Source organism: Lipotes vexillifer, unplaced genomic scaffold (assembly GCF_000442215.2).
Source record: "Lipotes vexillifer unplaced genomic scaffold, Lipotes_vexillifer_v1.1 scaffold1390, whole genome shotgun sequence".
Lineage (NCBI taxonomy): Eukaryota > Metazoa > Chordata > Mammalia > Artiodactyla > Lipotidae > Lipotes > Lipotes vexillifer.
In genome coordinates this window covers 190,258-213,067 of record NW_006789620.1, presented here as the reverse complement: position 1 = coordinate 213,067, position 22,810 = coordinate 190,258, and the positions used below count along the sequence as shown (strand labels likewise).

The 22,810-nt window shown below is 37.5% G+C and overlaps 1 protein-coding gene across 1 annotated transcript in view; it reads left to right on the top strand.

Moving 5' to 3' along the window:
- Positions 1-22,810, top strand: part of SLC71A2 (solute carrier family 71 member 2) — a 75,930-nt gene that overhangs the window by 8,395 nt on the left and 44,725 nt on the right. Inside the window, exon 2 of the mRNA XM_007462781.1 lies at positions 18,018-18,113. Within this exon, the coding sequence (XP_007462843.1) occupies positions 18,018-18,113 (96 nt within the window). The remainder of the gene's footprint in view (positions 1-18,017; positions 18,114-22,810) is intronic.

Genomic DNA, 22,810 nt, shown 5'->3' with positions numbered 1-22,810 from the left:
AGTTTTAAATTTTTATAATGTCCAGTTTATCTATTTTTACTTTTGTTGCCTGTGTGTTTTGGTGTCATTGCCAAGAAATCATTGTCACATCTAATGTTGTGAAGCTTTTCCCCTATGTTGTCATCTAAGAGTTTGTTGAAGAGACTGTCCTTTCTCCATTAAATGGTCTTAGCACCCTTGTTACAGATGATTTGACCATTATGCAAGTGTTCATTTCTGGATTCTATTATACTCCTTAGGTCTATATGTCTGTCTTTATGCCAGTACCACACTGTTTTGATTAGCTTTGTAGTATGTTTTGAAATCAGGAAGTGTGAGAACTACAGTTTTGTTCTTCTTTTTCAAGATTGTTTTGGCTATTCAGGATTCCTTGAGATTCCATGTAAAATCATGACATCCTCAAACAAATAATTTTTCTTCTTCCTTTCCAGTTTGGATGTCTTTTATTTCTTTTTTTCCCTAATTAGTCTGGCTAGAACTTCCACTACTGTGTTGAATAGAAACTGTGAAAGCTGGCATCTTTTTCTTGTTCCTGGTCTTAGAGGAAAAGTTTTTTCAGCCATTGACTATTTTTACATTAGGTGTGGATTTTTCATATGTGGCCTTTATTATATTGAGATAAGATAATTTCCTTCAATGCTAGTTTTTTGGAACTTTTTTTTTTCATCATAAAAGGGTGTTAATTTTCTCAAATGCTTTTTCTGCATCAGTTGAGATGGAGCATGTGGGTTTTTTTTCCCCCCTCTTCATTTTAATGTGGTGTATTCCATTGGTTGATTTTATATGTGAACTCTTCTTAACATTCCACGAGTAAATCTCACTTGGTAATGGTGTATAACCCTTTTCATATGCTGCTGCATTTGGTTTGCTGGGGTATTGTTAAGAACTGTTGCATCAACAGCATAAGGAAAATTAGTCTCTAGTTGTCTTTTCTGGTAGGGTCTTTGTCTAGCTTTATACAGGTAATGCTGTTTTCATAGAGAATGTTGGTAAAATGTGGTCAGTTGTGAGAAGAGTTTGAGAGGGAGTGGTGTTCTTTAAATGTTTGCTTTAAAGTGAAGCCATCAGGTTCAGGGCTTTTCTTTGTCAGGAGGTTTTTGATCACTGATTCAGTCTCTTTATTAGTTCTAGGCCTATTCATATGTTCTGCTTCTTTATGATTCAGCCTTAGTAGATTTCTAGGAATTTGTCTCTTTCATCCAGTTAATCCAATTTGTTGGCTTACAGGTGTCCAAGTACTGCCTTACAACCTTTCTTTTCATTTCTGATTTTAGCAATTTAAGTCTTCCTCTATTTTTTTGGTTTTCCAAAGATTTGTCAATTTTTTCATATTTTCATAAATATCAACTTGATTTTGTTGATTTTCTATGTTGCTTTTCTGTATTGCATTTATTTCTGCTTTAATCTACTGTTTCCTTTTTCTTGCTTTGTGTTTAGTTTTCTCTTTTCTAGTTTCTTACAGGGAAAAGTTAGATTGTTGATATCAGATCTTCTGTAATAATCAGGCATTTACAGCTGTAAGTTTCTCTCTAAGCACTGCTTTAGCTGCATTTAACAAGCTTTGATATGCTGTGTTTTCCTTTTCTTTCATCTGAAAGTTTTGTAACTTTCTTTGTGATTTCTTTTTTGACACATGGCTATTTAGGAGTATGTTGAATAATGTTCATATTTATGAATTTTCAAAATTTTCTTATGTTACTGATTCCTAGCTGCATTGTGTTCAAGAACATAGTGTGATTTTTAAATCTTTTTTTTTTTTTTTTCTTTTTGCGGTACGCAGGCCTCTCACTGTTGTGGCCTCTTCCATTGCAGAACACAGGCTCCAGACGAGCAGGCTCAGCTGCCGTGGCTCACAGGCCCAGCCACTCCGCAGCATGTGGGATCTTCCCGGACCAGGGCACGGACCTGTGTCCCCTGCATTGGCAGGGGGACTCTCAACCACTGTGCCACCAGGGAAGCCCCACCTCCTTGTGGTTTTGATTTGCATTTCTCTAATGATTAGTGATGTTGAGCATCCATTCATGTGTTTGTTGGCAATCTGTATATCTTTGAAGAAATGTCTCTTTAGGTGTTCTGCCCATTTTTGGATTGCATTGTTTGTTTTTTAGATATTGAGCTGCATGAACTGCTTGTACATTTTGGAGATTAATCCTTTGTCAGTTGCTTCATTTGCAAATATTTTCTCCCATTCTGAGGGTTGTCTTTTCGTCTTGTTTATGGTTTCCTTTGCTGTGCAAAGGCTTTTAAGTTTTCTTAGGTCCCATTTGTTTATTTTTGTTTTTATTTCCATTACTCTAGGAGGTGGGTCAAAAAGGATCTTGCTGTGATTTATGTCATAGAGTGTTCTGCCTATGTTTTCCTCTAAGAGTTTTATAGCATCTGGCCTTATATTTAGGTCTTTGATCTGTTTTGAGTTTATTTTTGTGTATAGTGTTAGGAATTGTTCAAATTGCATTCTTTTCCATGTAGTTGTCCAGTTTCCCCAGCACCATTTATTGAAGAGACTGTCTTTTCTCCATTGCATATTCTTGCCTCCTTGTCAAAGCTAAGGTGACCATGTGTGCATGGGTCTATCTCTGGGCATTCTGTCCTGTTCCATTGATCTATATTTCTCTGTACCAGTACCATACTGTCTTGATTACTGTAGTTCTGTAGCATACTTTGAATTCAGGGAGCCTGATTCCTCCAGCTCTGTTTTTAAGATTGCATTAGCTCTTTGGGGTCTTTTCTGTTTCCATACAAATTGTGAAATTTTTTGTTCTAGTTCTGTGAAAAATGCCATTTTTAGTTTGATAGGGATTGCATTGAATCTGTAGTTTGCTTTGGGTAGTATAGTCATTTTCACAGTGTTGATTCTTCCAATCTAAAAACATGGTGTATCTCTCCATCTGTTTGTATCATCTTTAATTTCTTTCATCAGTGTCTTATAGTTCTCTGCATACAGGTCTTTTGTCTGCTTAGGTAGGTTTATTCCTAGGTATTCTTTTTGTTGCAGTGGCAATGGGAGTGTTTCCTTAATTTCTCTTTCAGATTTTTCGTCATTAGTGTATAGGAATGCAAGAGATTTCTGTGCATTAATATTGTATTTTGCTACTCTACCAAATTCACTGATTAGCTCTAGTAGTTTTCTTGTAGCATCTTTAGGATTCTCTATGTATAGTGTCATGTCATCTGTAACATTGACAGTTTTACTTCTTCTTTTCCAATTTGGATTCTTTTTTTTCTTTTTCTTCTCTGATTGCTGTGGTTAAAACTTCCAAAACCATGTTGAATAATAGCGGTGAGACTGGGCAACCTTGTCTTGTTCCTGATCTTAGAGGAAATGGTTTCAGTTTTTCACCATGGAGAATGATGTTGGCTCTGGGTTTGTCATATATGGCCTTTATTATGTTGAGGTAGGTTCCCTCTGTGCCTACTTTCTGGAGGGTTTTTTTTATCATAAATAGGTATTGAATTTTGTCTAAAGCTTTTTCTGAATCTATTGAGATGATCATATGGTTTTTCTCTTTGAATTTGTTAATATGGTTTATTACATTGATTGATTTGTGTATATTGAAGAATCCTTGCATTCCTGGGATAAAACTCTCTTGATTATGGTGTATGATCCTTTTAATGTGCTGCTGGATTCTCTTTGCTAGTATTTTGTTGTGGATTTTTGCATCTGTGTTCATCAGTGACATTGGCCTGTAGTTTTCTTTCTTTGTGACATCTTTGTCTGGTTTTGGTATCAGGGTGATGGTGGCCTCGTAGAATAAGTTTGGGAGTGCTCCTCCCTCTGCAGTATTTTGGAAGAGTTTGAGAGGGTTTGGTGTTACCTTTTCTCTAAATGTTTAATAGAATTTGCCTGTGAAGCCATCTGGTCCTGGGCTTTGGTTTGTTGGAAGATTTTTAATCACAGTTTCAATTTCAGTGCTTGTTCTGTTTATACTTTCTATTTCTTCCTGGTTCTGTCTTGGAAGGTTGTGCTTTTCTAAGAAGTTGTCGATTTTTGTCCATTTTATTGGCATATGGTTGCTTGTAGTAATCTCTTATGATCCTTTGTATTTCTGCAGCGTCAGTTGTTATTTCTCCTTTTTCATTTCTAATTCTGTTGATTTGAGTCTTCTCCCTGTTTTTCTTGATGAGTCTGGCTAATGGTTTAACAATTTTGCATATCTTCTCAACCAGCTTTTAGTTTTATTGATCTTTGGTATCATTTCCTTCATTTCTGATCTGATATTTATGATTCCTTTCCTTCTGCTAACTTTGGGTTTTGTTCTTCTTTCTCAAATTGCTTTAGGTGTAAGGTCAGGTTGTTTATTTGAGATTTTTCTTGTTTCTTGAAGTAGGCTTGTATAGCTATCACCTCTCTTAGAACTGCTTTTGCTGCATCCCATAGGTTTTGGGGTCATCGTGTTTTCATTGTCATTTGTTTCTAGATATCTTTTGATTTTTCTTTGATTTTTTCAGTGATCTCTTGGTTACTTAGTATGAATTGTTTAGCCCCCATGTGTTTGTATTTTTTACAATTTTTTTCCTGTAATTGATATCTAGTCTCATAGTTTTCTGGTCGGAAAATATACTTGATACGATTTCAGTTTTCTTAAGTTTACCAAGGCTTGATTTGTGACCCAAGATATGATCTATCCTGGAGAATGTTCCATGAGCACTTGAGAAGAAAGTGTATTTTGTTGTTTTTGGATGGAATATCCCATAAATATCAATTAAGTTCATCTTGTATAACGTGTCATTTAAAGTTTGTGTTCCCTTTTTTATTTTGTTTTGGATGATCTGTCCATTGGTGAAAGTGGGGTGTTAAAGTACCCTACTGTTATTGTGTTGCTGTCAACTTCCCCTTTAATGGGTGGTAACATTTGACTTATGTATTGTGGTGCTCCTATGTTGGGTGCATAAATATTTACAATCGTTATATCTTCCTATTGGATTGACCCCTTTATTATCATGTAGTGTCCTTTTCTGTCTCTTGAAATAATCTTTATTTTAAAGTCTATTTTGTCTGATATGAGAATTGCTACTCCAGCTTTCTTTGATTTCCATTTGCATGGAATATCTTTTTCCATCCCCTCACTTTTAGTCTTTATGTGTCCCTAGGTCTGAAGTGGATCTCTTGTAGACAGCATATGTACAGGTCTTGTTTTTGTATCCATTCAGCTAGTCTGTGTCTTTTGGTTGGAGCATTTAATCCATTTACTTCTAAGGTAATTATCGATATGTGTGTTCCTATTACAGTTTTCTTAATTGTTTTGGGTTTGGTTTTGTAGGTCTTTTCCTTCGTGTTTCCTGCCTAGAGAAATTCCGTTAACATTTGTTGTAAAACTGGTTTGGTGGTGCTGAATTCTCTTAGCTTTTGCTTGTCTGTAAAAGTTTTAATTTCTCTGTCGAATCTGAACGAGACCCTTGCTGGGTAGAGTAATCTGTTGTAGGTTTGTCCTGCCAGTCCCTTCTGGCTTGCAGAGTTTCTGCTGAAAGATCACCTGTTAACCTTATGGAGATTCCCTTGTATGTAGTTTGTTGCTTTTCCCTTGCTGCTTTTAATAATTTTTATTTGTACTTATTTTTTTATTTATTTATTTTTTTTGCGGTATGCGGGCCTCTCACTGTTGTGGCCTCTCCCATTGCGGAGCACAGGCTCCGGACGCGCAGGCTCAGCGGCCATGGCTCACAGGCCCAGCCACTACACGGCATGTGGGACATTCCCAGACCGGGGCACGAACATGTGTCCCCTGCATCGGCAGGCGGACTCTCAACCACTGCGCCACCTGGGAAGCCCCTGGATCATCTTTACTGCCATTAATCTGAATTCTTATTCAGGTAGACTGCCTATTTTCTCCTCATTTGTTTGGTCTGGTGGCTTTTTTACCTTGCTTCTTCACCTGCTGCATATTTCTCTGTCTTCTCATTTTGTTTAACTTACTGTGTTTGGGGTCGGGGTCTCCTTTTTGCAGGCTGCAGGTTCATAGTTCCCGCTGTTTTTTGTGTCTGCCCCCAGCGGGTGAGGTTTGTTCCGTGGCTTGGGTAGGCTTCCTGGTGGAGGGGACTGGTGCCTGTGTTCTGGTGGGTGGGACTGGATATTGTCTTTCTGGTGGGCAGGGCTGTGTCTGGTGGTCTGTTTTGGGGTGTCTGTGAACTTCTTACGATTTTAGGCAGCCTCTCTGCTAATGGGTGGGGTTGTGTTCCTGTCTTGCTAGTTGTTTGGCATGGGGCATCAAGAACTGGGGCTTGCTGTCCATTGGGTGGAGCTGGGTCTTAGTATTGAGACAGAGATCTCTAGGTGAGCTCTCACCAGTTGACATTACGTGAGGCCAGTAGGTCACTGGTGGTCCAGTGTCCTGGACTCGACCTCCCACCTTGGAGGCTCAGGCCTGACACCTGGCCAGAGCACCAGGACCTGTCAACCACACGGTACTCTTGTTTCCAACAGACCCTGCAGGCAGAGATCCAGGAGACTGAATGATGTGGTAGGAATTCTCACCTTCTGGCTTCTGTCCGGTGTCCCAGCATCTCTTACTGCAGCAGCTTTGGGGCAAGTAGTGTCCAGCCACTGAAGTTGCATCCCATTCTCATCCCAGCTGTTTGGTAGGAAGAAATTGCCCTCTACCCTTCTAGGTTCTTCTGGCTGGTTAAAATGGCTGAAACTCTCACCTTAAATACTATCTTCTACTAAAGATAAAAGAGGGTGTATCTTTTATTTTTAAAGGGTATGGGTGCCAGTGGATGAGAGAGAATGATTTAATGTTGCACAATATAAATATCTTTGATATTGATTGTAAACAGGTCCTATAAATAAATATGAAAGGTTATACTCTTTATGAAAAAAAATGTGCAAAGAATGAACAGACAATTCATAGAAAAATAAATATAAGTTCCTAATAATCATAGGAAAGAAGCTCACCTTCACTTGTAATCAGAGAAATGCAAAATAAAATGATAATCATTTAAAAAATCTAACAAAAATTTTAAAAGTATTTGTAGTCTTAGAATATGGGGAAACAGGTATTTTCAAACACTGTTAATGAGACAGGTTCTTTTTAAAATTTTTGGTAACTTTTAAAAAGTTTTTTGTTTTTTGTTTTTTACTTATATTCAGTTATGAATACACTCATATATTCATCCCCCTACTCCACCAGTTGAAACACAGTCTTATTTCATCTGCATTTTGTGTAAACTGGTCCTTATGTGTCAGCTGAGTTGAATCCAAGCTTTTGTTTGTTTTATTTTATTTTGGCAAGAATAATTTATAAGTGGTGTTATTTATTGTTGTAGCACATGATGCAAGAAATAATCTTTGACTCTCTTAGTGATGTTATGAATGATCAGGTTTCAGGTGTTAGTCTGATTATTCCTTCATGAAGTACCTTGTTCACTTTTACCTAATGACTTTAACGGCCATTAATGGTTATTGCCTAGATTTACTATTAAAATGACCTTATTACTAAGTGTGAGGATTATATGTTAATCATTCCTTCTTCATTCATTCATTGAAATTCTTAAAAAGAAGAACTTTAGCTAGTCAGTATTTGGTTACCCTGAGATATGGAAAAGCAGAATAAGTGCTTCTCTCTCGCTCTCTCTTTTTTTTTTTTTTACTCCACATTTACCAGTTTTCAGAATAATGGCTTAGTTTTCTAGCATCCACCAAAGATTGATGGACTTACAAATTTGAATATATATATGTTTCAATCTGTGGCAGATATTACTCTTTTTACTCAGTCTTTGCCCAGTGCGGTTTCCTTCAGGTTGGCTCCTGAATCCTTTTGATATGACTGTAGTCTGTGATAGCATCTTTGCTTTTGGAAAGATATGTTCCAGGATCATGTACATATTTTGCCCCAAACCTGGAATCAGCTCATTGTCTAAAAAGTTCAATTTTCTTTTAGTGGGAAATGATATTTTAAGACCACAGTCTGGGCTCTAGGAGATGTTTGCTTCTGTTGGGTTGCTCATTTTTTTCTAGGTCTTTTCAGTGAATAGATTTAGGAAATCCTAACTGTTTTCCTTTAAGGTAATGTGTATCATAATCTATATCGATATTTTTAAACCAGATTTAGGATTTCCAGTATTTACTTCTTTGATTTTATATTTATATCTTTTTCTCTTACAATGAAAATTTTGGTTCCTAGAGACAATAGCATAGTACCTTATTTACTCTATTCTACTAGTTACATTTGAAAGTTTCAGGAAATAAAAACAAGGTTATTAGTACCAACATGATTACTTTAAAACAGTTCAAGATTTTTTTGACCCTTAGAATGTAGCCTCTAAGGATGTGCATTCAAATTCTGTGTTTTAAAGCAACTAAACAACACCTTGATACACAGGTTGATTTATTTCATTTGGATTTAATTTTGTTTTAGAATTAGGTAAAGCATTTACATGGTTCCAAAGTCAAATATATAAAACAAGGTATGAAATCTTGCTACCATCTCTGTGGCCTCCATTTCTCTCCCTTCTTCCTTCTGTATGTAACTGCTTTTCTTTGGTTGCTTATTTTTCTTTCCACCTGTGTTTTGTTTTTTAATATGAGCAAATATATGTGTGTGCATAGGTATTCATATTATTTGATCATCTCTTAGATTAAAAAGTACTGTACATTGCACAGTATTATGTGCCTTGCTTTTTTTTACTTAACAACATATTCTGATCATTGCTCCAAAGCAGTATGTAGACATTTCCGTTTTATTACTGTATAATACTCCAGTGTGTGGATTTACTATAGTCTATTCTGTCAGTACTTTACTGAATGAACTGAGTCCCTTGTGAAGGCAGAAGCACTATCAAAGTGTTCCCAAAGCCTTGTGTGTATGACACCTCATATTTTGGCCATTTTGTCTTTGGGACAAATCCCTAAAGTGGGATTGTTGCTTTGGAGGATAAATATGTAAGTAATTTTGCTAGATGTTGCCGCATTGTACCATTTTTCATCCCATTAGCAGTGTAAGAGAATATTGTGAAACTTTGGAAGTTTTGCTATTCTGATAGTGAGAAATTATCTGAGTAAACCTCAATTTTGCATTTTTCTTATTATGAATGAAGTTGTTGAAGTGCTATTTGATACCTTATTCTATGAACTGTTTGTGCTTACCTTTTGCCCATCTTACTATTGCATTGTTAGTCTTTTTCTTCTTGACTTTTTTAGAAGAATTTTTTATGTTAGAGATATTAGTTGATTAGCTGACATAAGTTGAAGTGTATTTTTTTTTTACCCACAGTTTGTACAGCTTTTTGATTATAATTGGTTCTTATTATAATTTAAAGTGTGTATAACCTTTGGCGCAATTCTACTTCTAGGAATTTATCCTAGAATGCTGTACATTTATATATATGAAAGGATATTAATTGTCCCAACAATTCCTTGGTTATAGCCAAGGGAATTGGAAATCTATGTTTCTACAAAAACTTCGTACATCAGTGTTTATAGCAGCACTATTCATAATAGCCAAAGGTAGAAAAAACTCAAGTGTCTATTAAACTGATGAATGAATAAGCAAAATGCAGTATATCTATACAATGGAATATTGTTTGGCCATAGAACTGAAAAATGAACATGGATGAACTTTGAAAATATTGTGCCGAATGGAAGCAGCAAGGCACAATAAGCCACACATTTTATGATTACGTTTGTGAATTCTATTTATATATGATTCTAGAATAGGCAGATCCACAGAGAAAGAAGGTAGATTAGCAGTTACCAGGGGATGGGGTGAGGAGAAAATGGGGAGTGAGTGCTAATGGATATGAGATTTCTTTTTAGTTGATGGTTTTAGAACTTTGTGAATATATGAAAAACCACTGAGTTGTATATTTGAAAATGATGAATTTTATGGGATATGAATTATATCCCAATAAAAAAATTTTAATGAATATCTCCAGCCTAATCATGAGAGAACATTAGACAAATTCAAACTGAACAACATTCTACAAAATAACTGGTGAAGTATATACCAGAACTCCTCAAAAGTGTCAAGATCATAAAAAATAAAAAATAAAAATCTTAGGAGTCATCTCAGATTGGAAAAGCCTAAGGAAACATGAGACCTAAATGCAGTGTGAAATCCTGGATTAGGTCCTAAACTAGGAAAAAGAAAAAAATTAGTGGGGAAAATAGTGAATTCAAGTGAGATTTGTAGATTAGCTAAAGTAGTGTAGTAATGTTAGTTTCCAGGTTTGAATAATTGTACCATAGTTATTTAAGGTGTTAACATTTGGGGAAGCTGGTAAGGGGTATACAAGGACTCTACGGGTTTTACAACTTTCTATAGGTTTAAAATTATCTCAGAAAGTTTTAAAATGAAAATTATTAATTGCAACAACATTGAAAAAGTGGAAACTCCATTGATACCGATCAATATGGAATGGTTAAAATAATGCTATATTCATACAGTGGAATACCATGTAGCTATTTGTATACAGTGACATGGAAAGAGATAGAATAAGGTAAAAAAAAAAAAAGATAACATGTATATTCTGTTACCATTTATATAAAAGGATGTTTTTACCTGTGAATGTACATTCATAAAAATATGTGACAGATTTCTAGCATTGTGATTGCCTGTGGAGAGTAGAACATGTATATTCCCTTACTTTAAGGTTTTATGACTTTCATTTGTTCATGCAACAGTTGTAATGTTTTTAAGTGTATATATTCCATAAAAAGGAATGCAGAAAGATAATAAACTCATTAGTCTCTACTGTTATATAAAACATTAGGTGGAAGAGAAGTGCCAAGTCCAAGTATGTAGTTCCCTTAATACTGCCTTTCACGTATTTGATATTTTGGTTCTTTGTATTAAAGCTCATCAGCTAACTTTTAGGAGTATATGTGCAGTGATTCATTGGTTTGTTGCTTTGTCCTACTTTGAATGAAATCCATGGAGTACTTGTTTTGCACCATGTCTTGTTTTGATGACTAGTTACAAGCTTCTATACTATAGCCAGAGTGATGTTAAACCTCTTGTCATGTCTCCTTAGGAATCACAGTAGGCTTAAGAGAGCTCAGACTAGAAGTTGTTTTCCTTCTTAAGCAATACAATGTTAATTCCTCATATTAGAAAAATAAAATCAGTGCTTACTGTTTCCTATGGCGGGTAGTATACAGTCTTTTAAACAGAATGCTATGGACAATGCCTTTTATTTACCTATAAGCTAATTTTCAGTATGCTAGGAAAATCATCACTGAGTTAAAAAACTTCCTGCATTTAGCACCCTGGAGTACCCTACATGTGAGAGGAAGCTCAAAGACAAGTCTAGACCTACAACTGCTCTTGGCCCTTTCTATTTGAAGTTTATGTTTGAAAGAAATAGGTCTTAATCCATATGGATGCCTCATCATTAATCACACAGGCTTCCTTTCCTTCTATTGAAGGACCCCTTTTGGGGTCCCTTACATAATTTCGAATATTCCACATGCATATATATGCAAATGTATGTATATATACATTTTTCTTTAACTGTGGTAGAGTACACATAATATAAAAATGGATAAGATGGTAAATTTTAAGTGTACAATTCAGTAGTATTAAGTATATTTGCATTGTTAATCAACAGAACGTTTTCATCTTGCAAAACAAACTTATACCCATTAAACAACAATTTCCTCTTTCCTCCTACCCTGGCCTGTGGCTTTGGCATCCACCATTCTACCTTTTGTTTTTGTTTTTTTGGTTTTTAAAAATTTTTATTTATTTTTTGGCTGTGTTGGGTCTTCACTGTTGCACGTGGGCTTTCTGTAGTTGCAGCAAGCAGGGGCTACTCTTTGTTGCAGTGAGTGGGCTTTATTGCAGTGGCTTCTCTTATTGCGGAGCACAGGCTCTAGGCACGCGGGCTTCAGTAGTGGTGGCTCACGGGCTTAGTTGCTCCGCGGCATGGGGGATCTTCCCGGACGAGGGCTTGAACCCGTGTCCCCTGCATTGACAGGTGGTTTCTTAACCACTGCGCCACCAGGGAAGTCCTGTACCTTTTGTTTCTATGCGTTCTTCTACTCTAGATACCTCATATTAGTGGAATCAAAAAGTATTTTTTTTTTGTGACTGGTTTATTTCACTTAGCATAGTGTCCTCAAGGTTCATTCATGTTGTAACATGTTTCACATGCTTATATTTTAAGTCATTTGTCACCCACGTTCCCCTGCTTCCGAACACCACTGATACTGTGAAGTGTTGTGTTTTTTTTGTAGTCTAGCGTTCAAAAAATGATTTCTCAGACATTGGTGGTTGCTCTTTCTAATCACAAATGTCTATAACACATATAGTGACTACACAATCTACTCTTTTAAATAAAATAGTAAAAAATGATGTTTGTGATGAAGGGTAATCTCACACATTTTTCATTGAGTTATGTTTGGACTAAGGATGATATTGGAGAGCTACAAAGGAGACTCAAAAATAATCTTAAGAGTTTAAAATTAATCATGAGGGCAACGGGGTGGGGAGTTGTATCAGTTACCATTTGCTACATAAGGAACTACCCCGAAATTTAGTGGCTTAAAACAAATATTCTTTGGGTTAGCAGTTTGGGCTAGGCTCAGTGTGGGGTTCTTCACTGGATTTTTTTGGAGTTACTCATACTTCTTTAGTCATCTGCAGGCTTGATTGGAGTTGGATGATCTCAACTGGCCTTGCCCCTGTACCAGGCAGTTGGCAATGGCTATTCACTGGTTGGTCTGGAGGGCCTCATATGCTCTCATTCTCCTATGCCTAGATGGTATTTCTTCATGTGGTCTAGAAGGCCTCTGGAGGCCTATGTCAGAAGTCTGTGTTGTTACTTTACCTATCTGTTGGTTAGATCAAGTTGTTAAACCACCCCAGATCTAGGGAAGTGGAGAAATAGACCGTACCGTTTGATGGAACTGACAGCACAGTCATCTTGTAAAAAGGTTTTGTGTACAGGAATGGGAGGAATCTATAGCTCATTTTTTGCAGTCTTCTACAGGAGTAATAGGATAAGATTTGCATTTTAGAATGATCACTCTGAGTGTAGTGTCAAGAAAGATTTGGAGGGGGCAGTGAAGAGGAGTCAAGGCAGGATCATCTGTGGGAGAGATGGTAATGTGAGTGTGTAAAAACATCATCACACACTTTTCATCCTCTGCTTCTAAACATGTCAAGATGTTCCATACTGATTGATAAAGAGGCAAAATGGAGAGGGGAGACATTGAACTGATCCAGAGAGGCTGCACTAGATAATGTTCAACAAGAAATAATCAGTTAAGCTTTGATAAATACTTTCTAATTAGCTCATAATTTAAAGGAGAAGCCTGTGTCCTTTTTTCATCTGCATACTAGCCACCAAGAGCTTAGGAAGAATTGGAAGGAAAGCAGATTTATTTTTGTCACCATTTCATATCCAGTTGCCCACACAAAGTTCCCACCATACCAGGGCCCGGCTGTCATGCCACATTGGTATTTGCTAGGGATGAATGATAATTCAATTAAAGTAGTTTATGTAGAGGTGAAAGAAAGTGTTTGCATTTTAGAAGAGATGTTTGTTAATTTAAGCAATTTCTCACTGACAGATGTAAGCTTTTAATGTTTGAACAAAAGGTGGGTTGTCTATTTTTTGCAAGGTGTTAAAAATAGCATAATTATATAATGATATGTGCACACAGACTAAAGTGTGTACCTCTTTTTATATTTAATCAGCATTGCAGCCACATGGATCTCTTTTCCAGTGGTCTCCATAAATAGAGCTTGCCTGGGAAAGAAGCACTAAATCACAGAAATTGCAAATGAGAAATAGGGTGTCCCTCCTATGCTTTCTACTGTGAGTGGTTTTCAGAGGGTTTTTTTGTTTTGTTTTGTTTTTAACTCTTGTGTGCATGATGCTTGATAAAATGATTTAAAAGGAATAGTTAGGCTATTTGTTGACATATTCACTCGCAGTTTGAGAGTAGTTTCTTTGCAGTGTGGTGTGGGTAACTATCAGAATTTCCACCCAAATAATTTGGAAATTATTAGTAAATGCATATAACCCATTTACTTTTTTAAAAGTTATTTTTGCCACCACTTCTGCTTTAGTTTTCATGCTGTAGATTTTAAAACAGATTACAGATATCTTCTTATTTCAAAATTTAATACATTAGCATGTGACTCTAAGGTGTGAGGATATTTTAAAAAATCTTTCTTCAGTACCATTATTACAATAAGTCTTTAGTATCATTTAATATTCCATTTTCAAATTTCCATGACTGTGTTGATGAAAAATTAATCAGTCGATCTAAGAAAGAAATGGAAAATTTTGAGCTAAATTTGAGGATTATAACTGGGAGGAGCATCTCAGAAAACTCTGAGAACTGTTTGGCCCATCAGAAGTCAAGAAACAGTTATATTAAGCTTTTTTGAGGCAGAGGGTTGTCCATCAAATGACATATTATTGACAGTTCACACAATCCAGATCTGAGTGCCATGTGACACCTTATCAAGGAAAGAATGTTATCTTTAAGGAGTTGACTTAGGAGAATGTTGTTCTTCATGGTTGAGGGGAAATTTCTGCTGATAGGGAAGGTTTGGTTGATGCATAATGCAGATACACAATCCACAGTGGGGAGAGAGGGGGTGCCAAATGGCAGAGAAAATTTTTTATGTTTAAATTTTTCTTGTCTTGGCATAAAATATGAATTTTATTTCACAGTTGACTCAATTTTTTTCCAGTTAGTTTGAGTCAAAACCCAAAGTGCACACATTGCTTTTGGTTAATATTTCTTAAATTTGTTTTAATCTATATACTAATGTAGTATATGGTTCCTCCCCCCCCCCCATCCACATACTGTTTCTTTGAGGAATATAGGTCACTTTTTTCTACATTCTGGGGTTTGCTGTTTAAAAGACCAGAGAAAAGACATCAGTCTCAGAAGAGCTCCTTCTTCTATATCATGTGTATTTTGTCGAGTGCTTGTTATATAGAGAGAAGAGCTATTTGGGATACATCTCTGAACAAAACAGACAAAAAATCCTTTTCCTTCATGGCATTTACATTCCCATTCCAGGGGAGGTAGACAATAAACAGAATGAATTTTGTTAGACATCTTCTAGGAAACAATAGAGCATAACAAGGGAATAGGGACATGTAGGACCAGTTGGATGTTTTAGATGTGTGGCCAAGTGCAGTAGGAGCCAGGGAGGGTGGAGCAGAGGAGTAACATCTGATTTACATTTAAATGGTTTCTCTGGCTGCCCTGCAGAGGGTGAAGGAGCTAGGATGGAAAGCTACTCTGTTATTGGCACAATTACAATCGCAGAGTTTCTGACTCCAGTGGCTGGAACAACTGATGCAGAAGGTCTCCTCACAGGCAGAGGCTGATGAGTTGCTACCATTTCCATTCACTATTCTATTGATAAAGAACTGATGAAACTGAAACCTCACAGCTCAGATGGGATTTGAACCCACAGGCTGGGATTCGAACCCAGACTTGAACCCACTGTCTTTTAATTGAGGTCACACACCTGGTCTCAGGATTTAATGATGCTCAGGTTCTTTATGTCTTGTCACAGAAAGAATTCAGTGAGAGACAAAGTGATAGGTAAGAAGTAGATTTATTTAGAGAGATACACATTCCATAGACAGAATGCAGTTGTCTCGGAAGGTCAGAGCGGCGTAGGGAGAAACACTGCACAGAGTGTGGGCCATCTAAGAAGGCAAGAGGCCCTGAAATATGGGGTGGTTAGTTGTTAAGGGCTGGGTAATTTCATAGGCTAATGAGTGGGAGGATTATTCCAACTATTTCGGGAAAGTGACAGGGGTTTCCAGGAATTGGGCCACGACCCACTTTTTGGCTTTTTGTGATTGGCCTCGGAACTGTCATGGCGCCTGTGGGTATGTCATTTAGCATGCTCATGTATTACAATGAGTGTATACTGAGGTTCAAGGTCTAGTGGAAGTCGAATCTACCACCATCTTGGACCTAGTTGGTTCTAACTAGTTTATGCTGTATCTAAGGCTATGTCATTCTTTTAAAGGTTTTGCTCTACCCCCTTCCCTCCTTGTTTCAAAACATGGTTTGAAGGTTGGGTTATATTAAAGATCTTTTTTTTTAGTTCTTTGATGCTTAATTGCTTCTTTTTCTTTTAAATTTTGTAAAATGCTTTCTGTTTTTCAAATGTCTTAGTGACATTTAAAACTACTTATTATTAGACATTGCAAAAATCTAGAAATTTACAAGTTTGGATTTTTAATAACAATTGTTCTTGGCCCGTTTTGAAAATTTTCAAAGCTACAAAAAGTAAAAGAATAGTAAAATGAATAGTCATTCCCTTCATCTAAGTTCAACAATTTAACAAAATTAAATTTTGTGATATTTGCTTTAGAAAGTATATATGTACCTTTTTTATTTTTGCCAAATCATTTGACAGTAAGTTGCAGTAACATTAAGGCTGTTGCAGGAAAGATAGCGGGTAGTGAGAGGATGGTCACCTCCCATCTCAGGCGAGTCCCTGGGACAGCCACCAAGTGTGGGTTCTTGGCTTTGCACAGGAAAGAATTCAAGAGCAAGCCATAGTAAAGTGAAAGAAAGTTTATTCAGGTAGAAACACACTCCATATACAGAGTGTGGGCCATCTCAGAAGGTGAGAGAGGTACCAGGGTACGGGGTTGTCAGTTTTTATAGGAGTAGGTAATTTCATAGCCTAATGAGTGGGAGGAGTATTCCAGGTATTTTGGGGAAGGGCTGGGGATTTCCAGGAATTGGACCATTTCCCACTTGTTGACCTTTTATGGTCAGCCTTGGAACTGTTACGGCACCTGTGGGTGTGTCATTTAGTGTGCTGATGTGTTACAGTGAGCATATACTGAGGCTCAAGGTCTAGTGGAAGTCGACTTGTCCGCCATCTTGGACCTAGTTTGTTCTAACCAGTTTATCGTGTCCTCAGGCCATGTCATTCTTTTAAAGGTTGTGCCCTGCCCCCTTCCTGTCTCAAAGCCAAATGATTATCTAATATAATAGTACATATTGAAAATTTTTCCTCTTGTCTCCTTTTTATCCAGGATCCCCCGTTTTTTATGACTCTTGTTTCCTTTAATTTGTACAAGTCTCCTACCTTTACTTTGGTCTTTTATGACATTGACTTTTTTTTTTTTTTTGTACGTGGGCCTCTCACTGTTGTGGCTTCTCCCGTTGCGGAGCAGAGGCTCCGGACGCGCAGGCTCAGCGGCCATGGCTCACGGGCCCAGCCACTCTGCGGCCTGTGGGAGGAGACCAGGCCAGTTGTGTTATAGAATGTCTCACAATCTGAATTTGATCATTTCCTCATGATTAGATTCTAATTAAACAATGCAGATGTGCTTTTACCTTTTGAAGTCTTAAAAATATAATAGGAATAATGGGGATTTTGCAAAGTCTTTTGTAAGTATCACTTCCAGTTATTACAAAATGCTAGTACAGCACTTGATTTTGTAAAAACCATTGGCACAGAGTCAAAGAACATTAAATTGAGTGGACTTTTAGGTTTTATCTCCAGAAGTCATAAACTGCAGAAAACTAGCAGAATAGGCACAGTTTTCAAACAAAACAGAAACAGAAAGCTGGATTTTGACACCTTGAGGTATCAAAGTGTTTCAGATTTGACCTAGTCCTTATTGTTCTTCCCCCACCTCCTATCATTTTAAGTCATTTATGCTGCCCCTGAAGCTTTTGAGCATATGACCCCCTGCCTACCTCTCTTGTGTAGCAAGGGAAACTTCAGGCTTAGAGAGGCCAAATTGCTTAGGAACACATAATTAATGTGTTCAGACAGAATATTCAGGTCCTGGAACACCAGTCTCTTGAAGACGCAGTTGATTTCCTACCAAAGTTCCAGTGATTTGTATTGATGGGACAAGTAGAAAATCTCATCAATGGCACCTTCCATGATTAGGGAAGATGAAGAAATCAGGGATACCACAGAATTAAGTTTTATCTTAAATAATATAGGTAGATCCTAAGTTTTTATACAGTTTGTGTGTGTGTGTGTATGTTAGATACCATTTTAGGATAATGAGTTTCTTATAGCTGTTTACTATTTTTCATAATAATTTCCTTCCTTTTTTAGCTACAAGGCTTTGGCCGACCAAGTGTACACCATGCTGCTATTGTCATCTTCCTTGAATTCTTTGCATGGGGCCTATTGACAACTCCAATGTTAACTGTAAGTATTGCTGAACTAGGTCCTTGTTTATGAGAGCAGAGACATTGTTAAGCATATGTCCCCAGAGCTATATGTCTAGGTATGTGTTTGAGAATAGCTCTTGACAATAATTTAAGACTGTTTACCATTGGGTTGTTTCCACTGTGTAGACTGTGAACCACCTGCAACTAAATACCTCCTTATTAAATATTCCTGGGTAGCAGGGCCACTCCCAGAATCTTGGGAGTGCCATGAATGAACTACAGTCTGTATATCTAGGAAAATCTTTAAGAAGTCTTTAAGAGGGGGCTTCCCTGGTGGCGCAGTGCTTGAGAGTCCGCCTGCCGATGCAGGAGACGCGGGGTCGCGCCCCGTTTCGGGAGGATCCCACATGCCGCGGAGCGGCTGGGCCCGTGAGCCATGGCCGCTGAGCCTGCGCGTCCGGAGCCTGTGCACCGCAAATGGGAGAGGCCACAACAGTGAGAGGGCCGCATAACGCAAGAAAAAAAAAAAAAAAAAAAAGAAGTCTTTAAGAAATTATTGCAAAGCTTTGTTGAAGTTTGTTACTTACTTTGTATGGGTGTAATGACCTTTGACTTAAGAACATAGTAACAGGAGATTAGTAAGTACTGTTTAACAATGACAGTGATGAATGTAAGAATGCCCCGATTTCCATTTTTGATAACTGACCTACAGCCATTTCTTTGTAGAAGCCATTGAATTTCTTAGTAAGAACTTGGATGTTTGATATATTGTGTGGTTAGAGGGAAGGGAGATACTGAAGAAAAGATTGGGGTGCAGATTTTAGGTGCCTAGTAACTACTTAACACTTAGTTTTAATGAAGGTATTTTTTAATTGGCCTTACAGTTCAGTTGTCTTAAATTGTTTTTTAAAAATCGTTGGTTAGGGCTTCCCTGGTGGCACTATGGTTGAGAGTCTGCTTGCCAATGCAGGGGACACGGGTTCATGCCCTGGTCCGGGAAGATCCCACATGACGCGGAGCGGCTGGGCCCGTGAGCCATGGCCGCTGAGCCTGCGCGTCCGGAGCCTCTGCTCCGCAACGGGAGAGGCCACAACAGGCCGCGAGCCCAAAAAAAAAAAAAAAAAAAAAAAAAAACGTTGGTTAACCCTTCCCAATCACCATTTTGCCTTACCAGAGAATCCCTTTGGGTTCAGATAAACTTTGTTCCCAAATTAGGTTTAGAAAATAGAGGACTTTAGAGGATGACTATTAGCCTTACATATGACTTTGCTATACCCTTTTTAAAGTTTTTAATTCTTTTGGCACATTTAAAATTACATTTTGGATGGAACAGGTTAAAAAACTTCCTGTGTTTTTATCCTCTATTTTATTCTTTTTCATTGCATTTCCTTTTTCTTCATAATGCTTTACTGCAGGAGGTAACTGGTTATTAGTTAATGGGGGATAAGTGGTCTCCATTTTAAGTTTCATGAAATCCTCCGTGCTGTTTGAATCACAGTCTCTAGTGCCTAGGGTTGCCTGGAACACAGTTGATGCTTAACGTGTATTTTCTTTGAACAAATGTATGTGTTGTGGGCACACACATAATGTGTTGTCAAGTTATTGCTTCTCCAAGACATTTTTTTAGTGTAAATATAGACACACCAGGCTGCTCATTTTAATAAACTGTTATAATAATAATATTTTTTTTTTCGGTACGCGGGCCTCTCACTGTTCTGGCCTCTCCCGTTGCAGAGCACAGGCTCCAGACGCGTAGGCTCAGCGGCCACGGCTCACGGGCCCAGCCGCTCTGCAGCATGTGGGATCTTCCCGAACCGGGGCACGAACCCGTGTCCCCTGCATCAGCAGGCGGACTCTCAACCACTGTGCCACCAGGGAAGCCCATATAAAAATAATTTTTAATTAATTTTTGGCCCTAGTTCTCTGACTTTTTCCCCCACAGTTTCTTTAGCTTACAAAGTTAAGAGTTTCAAACTAGTATTTTTCTGATGCAACCCGTTGCCTATAATTGCTCAATGTAGAAGTAATCCTGTAATCATTCTTCATGTGGTAAGAATTCAAATTGAAATGAAGAATGTTGTAGTGTTTTTGATAACATGTGAGAAATTCTAAAACCTCCTTCCAGATGGTTAAAATCCTTAGGCCTTTTTGACCCTAGACCAGATTATCAGATCCCTTTTAAATTTAATTAATAAGTTAATGGACTAATTAATGCACCTTCTTCCTTCTTACTGCCCAAAGCAGATAATTTTCTTAGGGTTACTGTGTCCCTGTTAGACCCTGCAGTGCAGTCTTAGAAACCAGCTTAAATGCTGCTTTACTGCCTCTTTGCAGTTTCTGAGCAATTTTGCTTCTTGCAAAGATTTGGTTAAAAAGAACATTTATGTGAGGAGTACAGAGTTACTAGCGTCACTCTACAGTGTCGTAGAAGTGTTGTTGAGTTAGTAGATGTGCTTATTCTCTTTCTTTAAGCTCTTGGTGTTGCTAAATTAAGCTAAATGTCCTTTACTTTCCTGTCTCCCCCAGATTTTACACCACAGTTTAACTCTGTTTCTTTTTTGACATGGGGGGACTGGTTCACTCCTCCTTTTGAACAGAAAGATCTCTTTTTTTTCCCCCTTGCTGTAGCTAGTGGGCAGCACTCTGTCCTGTTTCCAAAGCAAGAAAATACAGTCTTGAGATGAGGATTTGGAGATACAAAACAGTACATACATATTCATATATTGTCCAATCTGACTATCTCTGCATCATAGCATTCATTAGGACCCTCTGTTTGAAGTAGTGTAGAACAATTTCTTCTTCTTAGTCATTTTCTCTGAGATTTGTTGCCTGTCTCATGTGGCCGTGTCATAGATTACAACTTTAGTTTGCTAATTAAGCACCATCAGAAAGGTCTCCATCCCTAATACACTGAAGCAAAACCACAAAGTTCACCTTACACAGTGACCTTAACCTTCTAGTAGTACTATTAGTTCTTCGTACATAAAAATGGCCTTTCTCTTGTCTTACATCCCTGCCTGACATTCTACCCTCTACTCAAAATGTGCATCCTTTTAGAGGGCCTGATCTCATTTTAATATAAATAAAAGTCTTTAGGTATATTTAAATAGAACACTTATTTCAATAAAGATATACTTAATATTCATGTGAGTGAAGAATTTTAGTTTTGCAATTTGCAGATTTTCTTTTATAAGCTCACCTTCCTGGAATCCTGATAGAGATTCAAGGACTCAATATTCCCTGCTATACCATCTTCTGCCTGTATGGTGATCTAATAGTCCAAAGAATTCTCTTTAAACACTTCCCTGCTGCATTCAGTTTTCCTATCCCTTCTTTCTTACTCTCAAAATACGTTTTCATTTAACAAACATGTATTCTATCTCATCAGCCCCATATTTGCTCCGCAGTCCAGCGCTTCTGCCTCCTTTGCTTTAATCAGTGTTTCCTCTTGGGAGTTGAGGTGGATGGAATGGTTAGGGCTGTTTGTCAGGCATTTTGGGCATAATACACAGGCACTTTGAGGCATGATTTGCTCTGCACATGAAAAGGAAGTAAGTTCTAACTATAGTCACATGGACACTGTTTGCTTTCTGGATTCATAAGATTTTCCAGGCTCATTTTTATGGTTTTGGCAGGTTCCTAATGGTGTTTTGACCAAAGTACCCAGAACCTACCCTCTTGTGTGTCATATAATTATTAAAATAAGTAGCATTCACGAAAGGTATCCATAATATATGATGACAGTATGTTAAATCTTTGCCTTCTTTTGCCAAGCTGACCGTTATGATATCATGAGTATTAGTTAATTAGATGCAGTGACCTTTGTTTGGCATTTATTTCTGACCTATTTTTGTGTGTTGTATGTTATAATCTGTAGCATGCTTTTATATCTATAAACTTGTGAATGCTTAAAAAAAACAATGCTGATTTCCAACTTACCTAATTAATACAGTTATAAGAAGAGTTGACATGGAAATACAAGGAAACTGTTGGTGGGTCTCTTCGGCTTAAAATTTGGCATATAAAATATTTAGTGTGCATTCTGTTTTTTTCATAGATTTTTTAGCATTTTAATATATCATTATATTGTCTGGCATCCATTGTATCTGACAGGAAATCAGCTGTTAATAAGTATTATTGTTCTCTTGATGTCAGGGGGTCTGCAAACTATGGCCCACAGGCCTCATCTGGCCTACTGCATGTTTTTATGTGGTCTGTGTACTAAGAATGTTTTTTTACATTTTTAAAAGGTTGGAAAATATCAAGGTATTTGGTGACACATGAAAATTATACGAAATTCAAATGTAAAATTTTGTTGGACCATGACAATGCCCATTGAATGTGACAGCTTTTGTTCTACAATGGCAGAGTTGAGTAGTTGCACCACAGACAACCTTACCTGAAATATTTACTATGTACTGTATGTTCCTTTATGGAATAAATCTGTCAGTCCCTGCTGTAAGCGGTAATTCATTTCCTTTTTCTTGCTGCTTTAGAGATTTTCTCTGTCTTTCAACAATTTGACTATGCTATAATGTGTCTAGGTGTGGATCTTTCTGTTACATTTTTTTTGGCCATGCCCTGCAGTTTGTGGGATCTTAGTTCCCTGACCAGGGATTGAACTTGCGCCCTCGGCAATGAATGCTGAGTCCTAACCACTGGACTGCCAGGGAATTCCCTTTTTGTGTTACTTTTACTTGGGGTTTGTTTGGCTTCCAGGGTCTGTAGATTAAT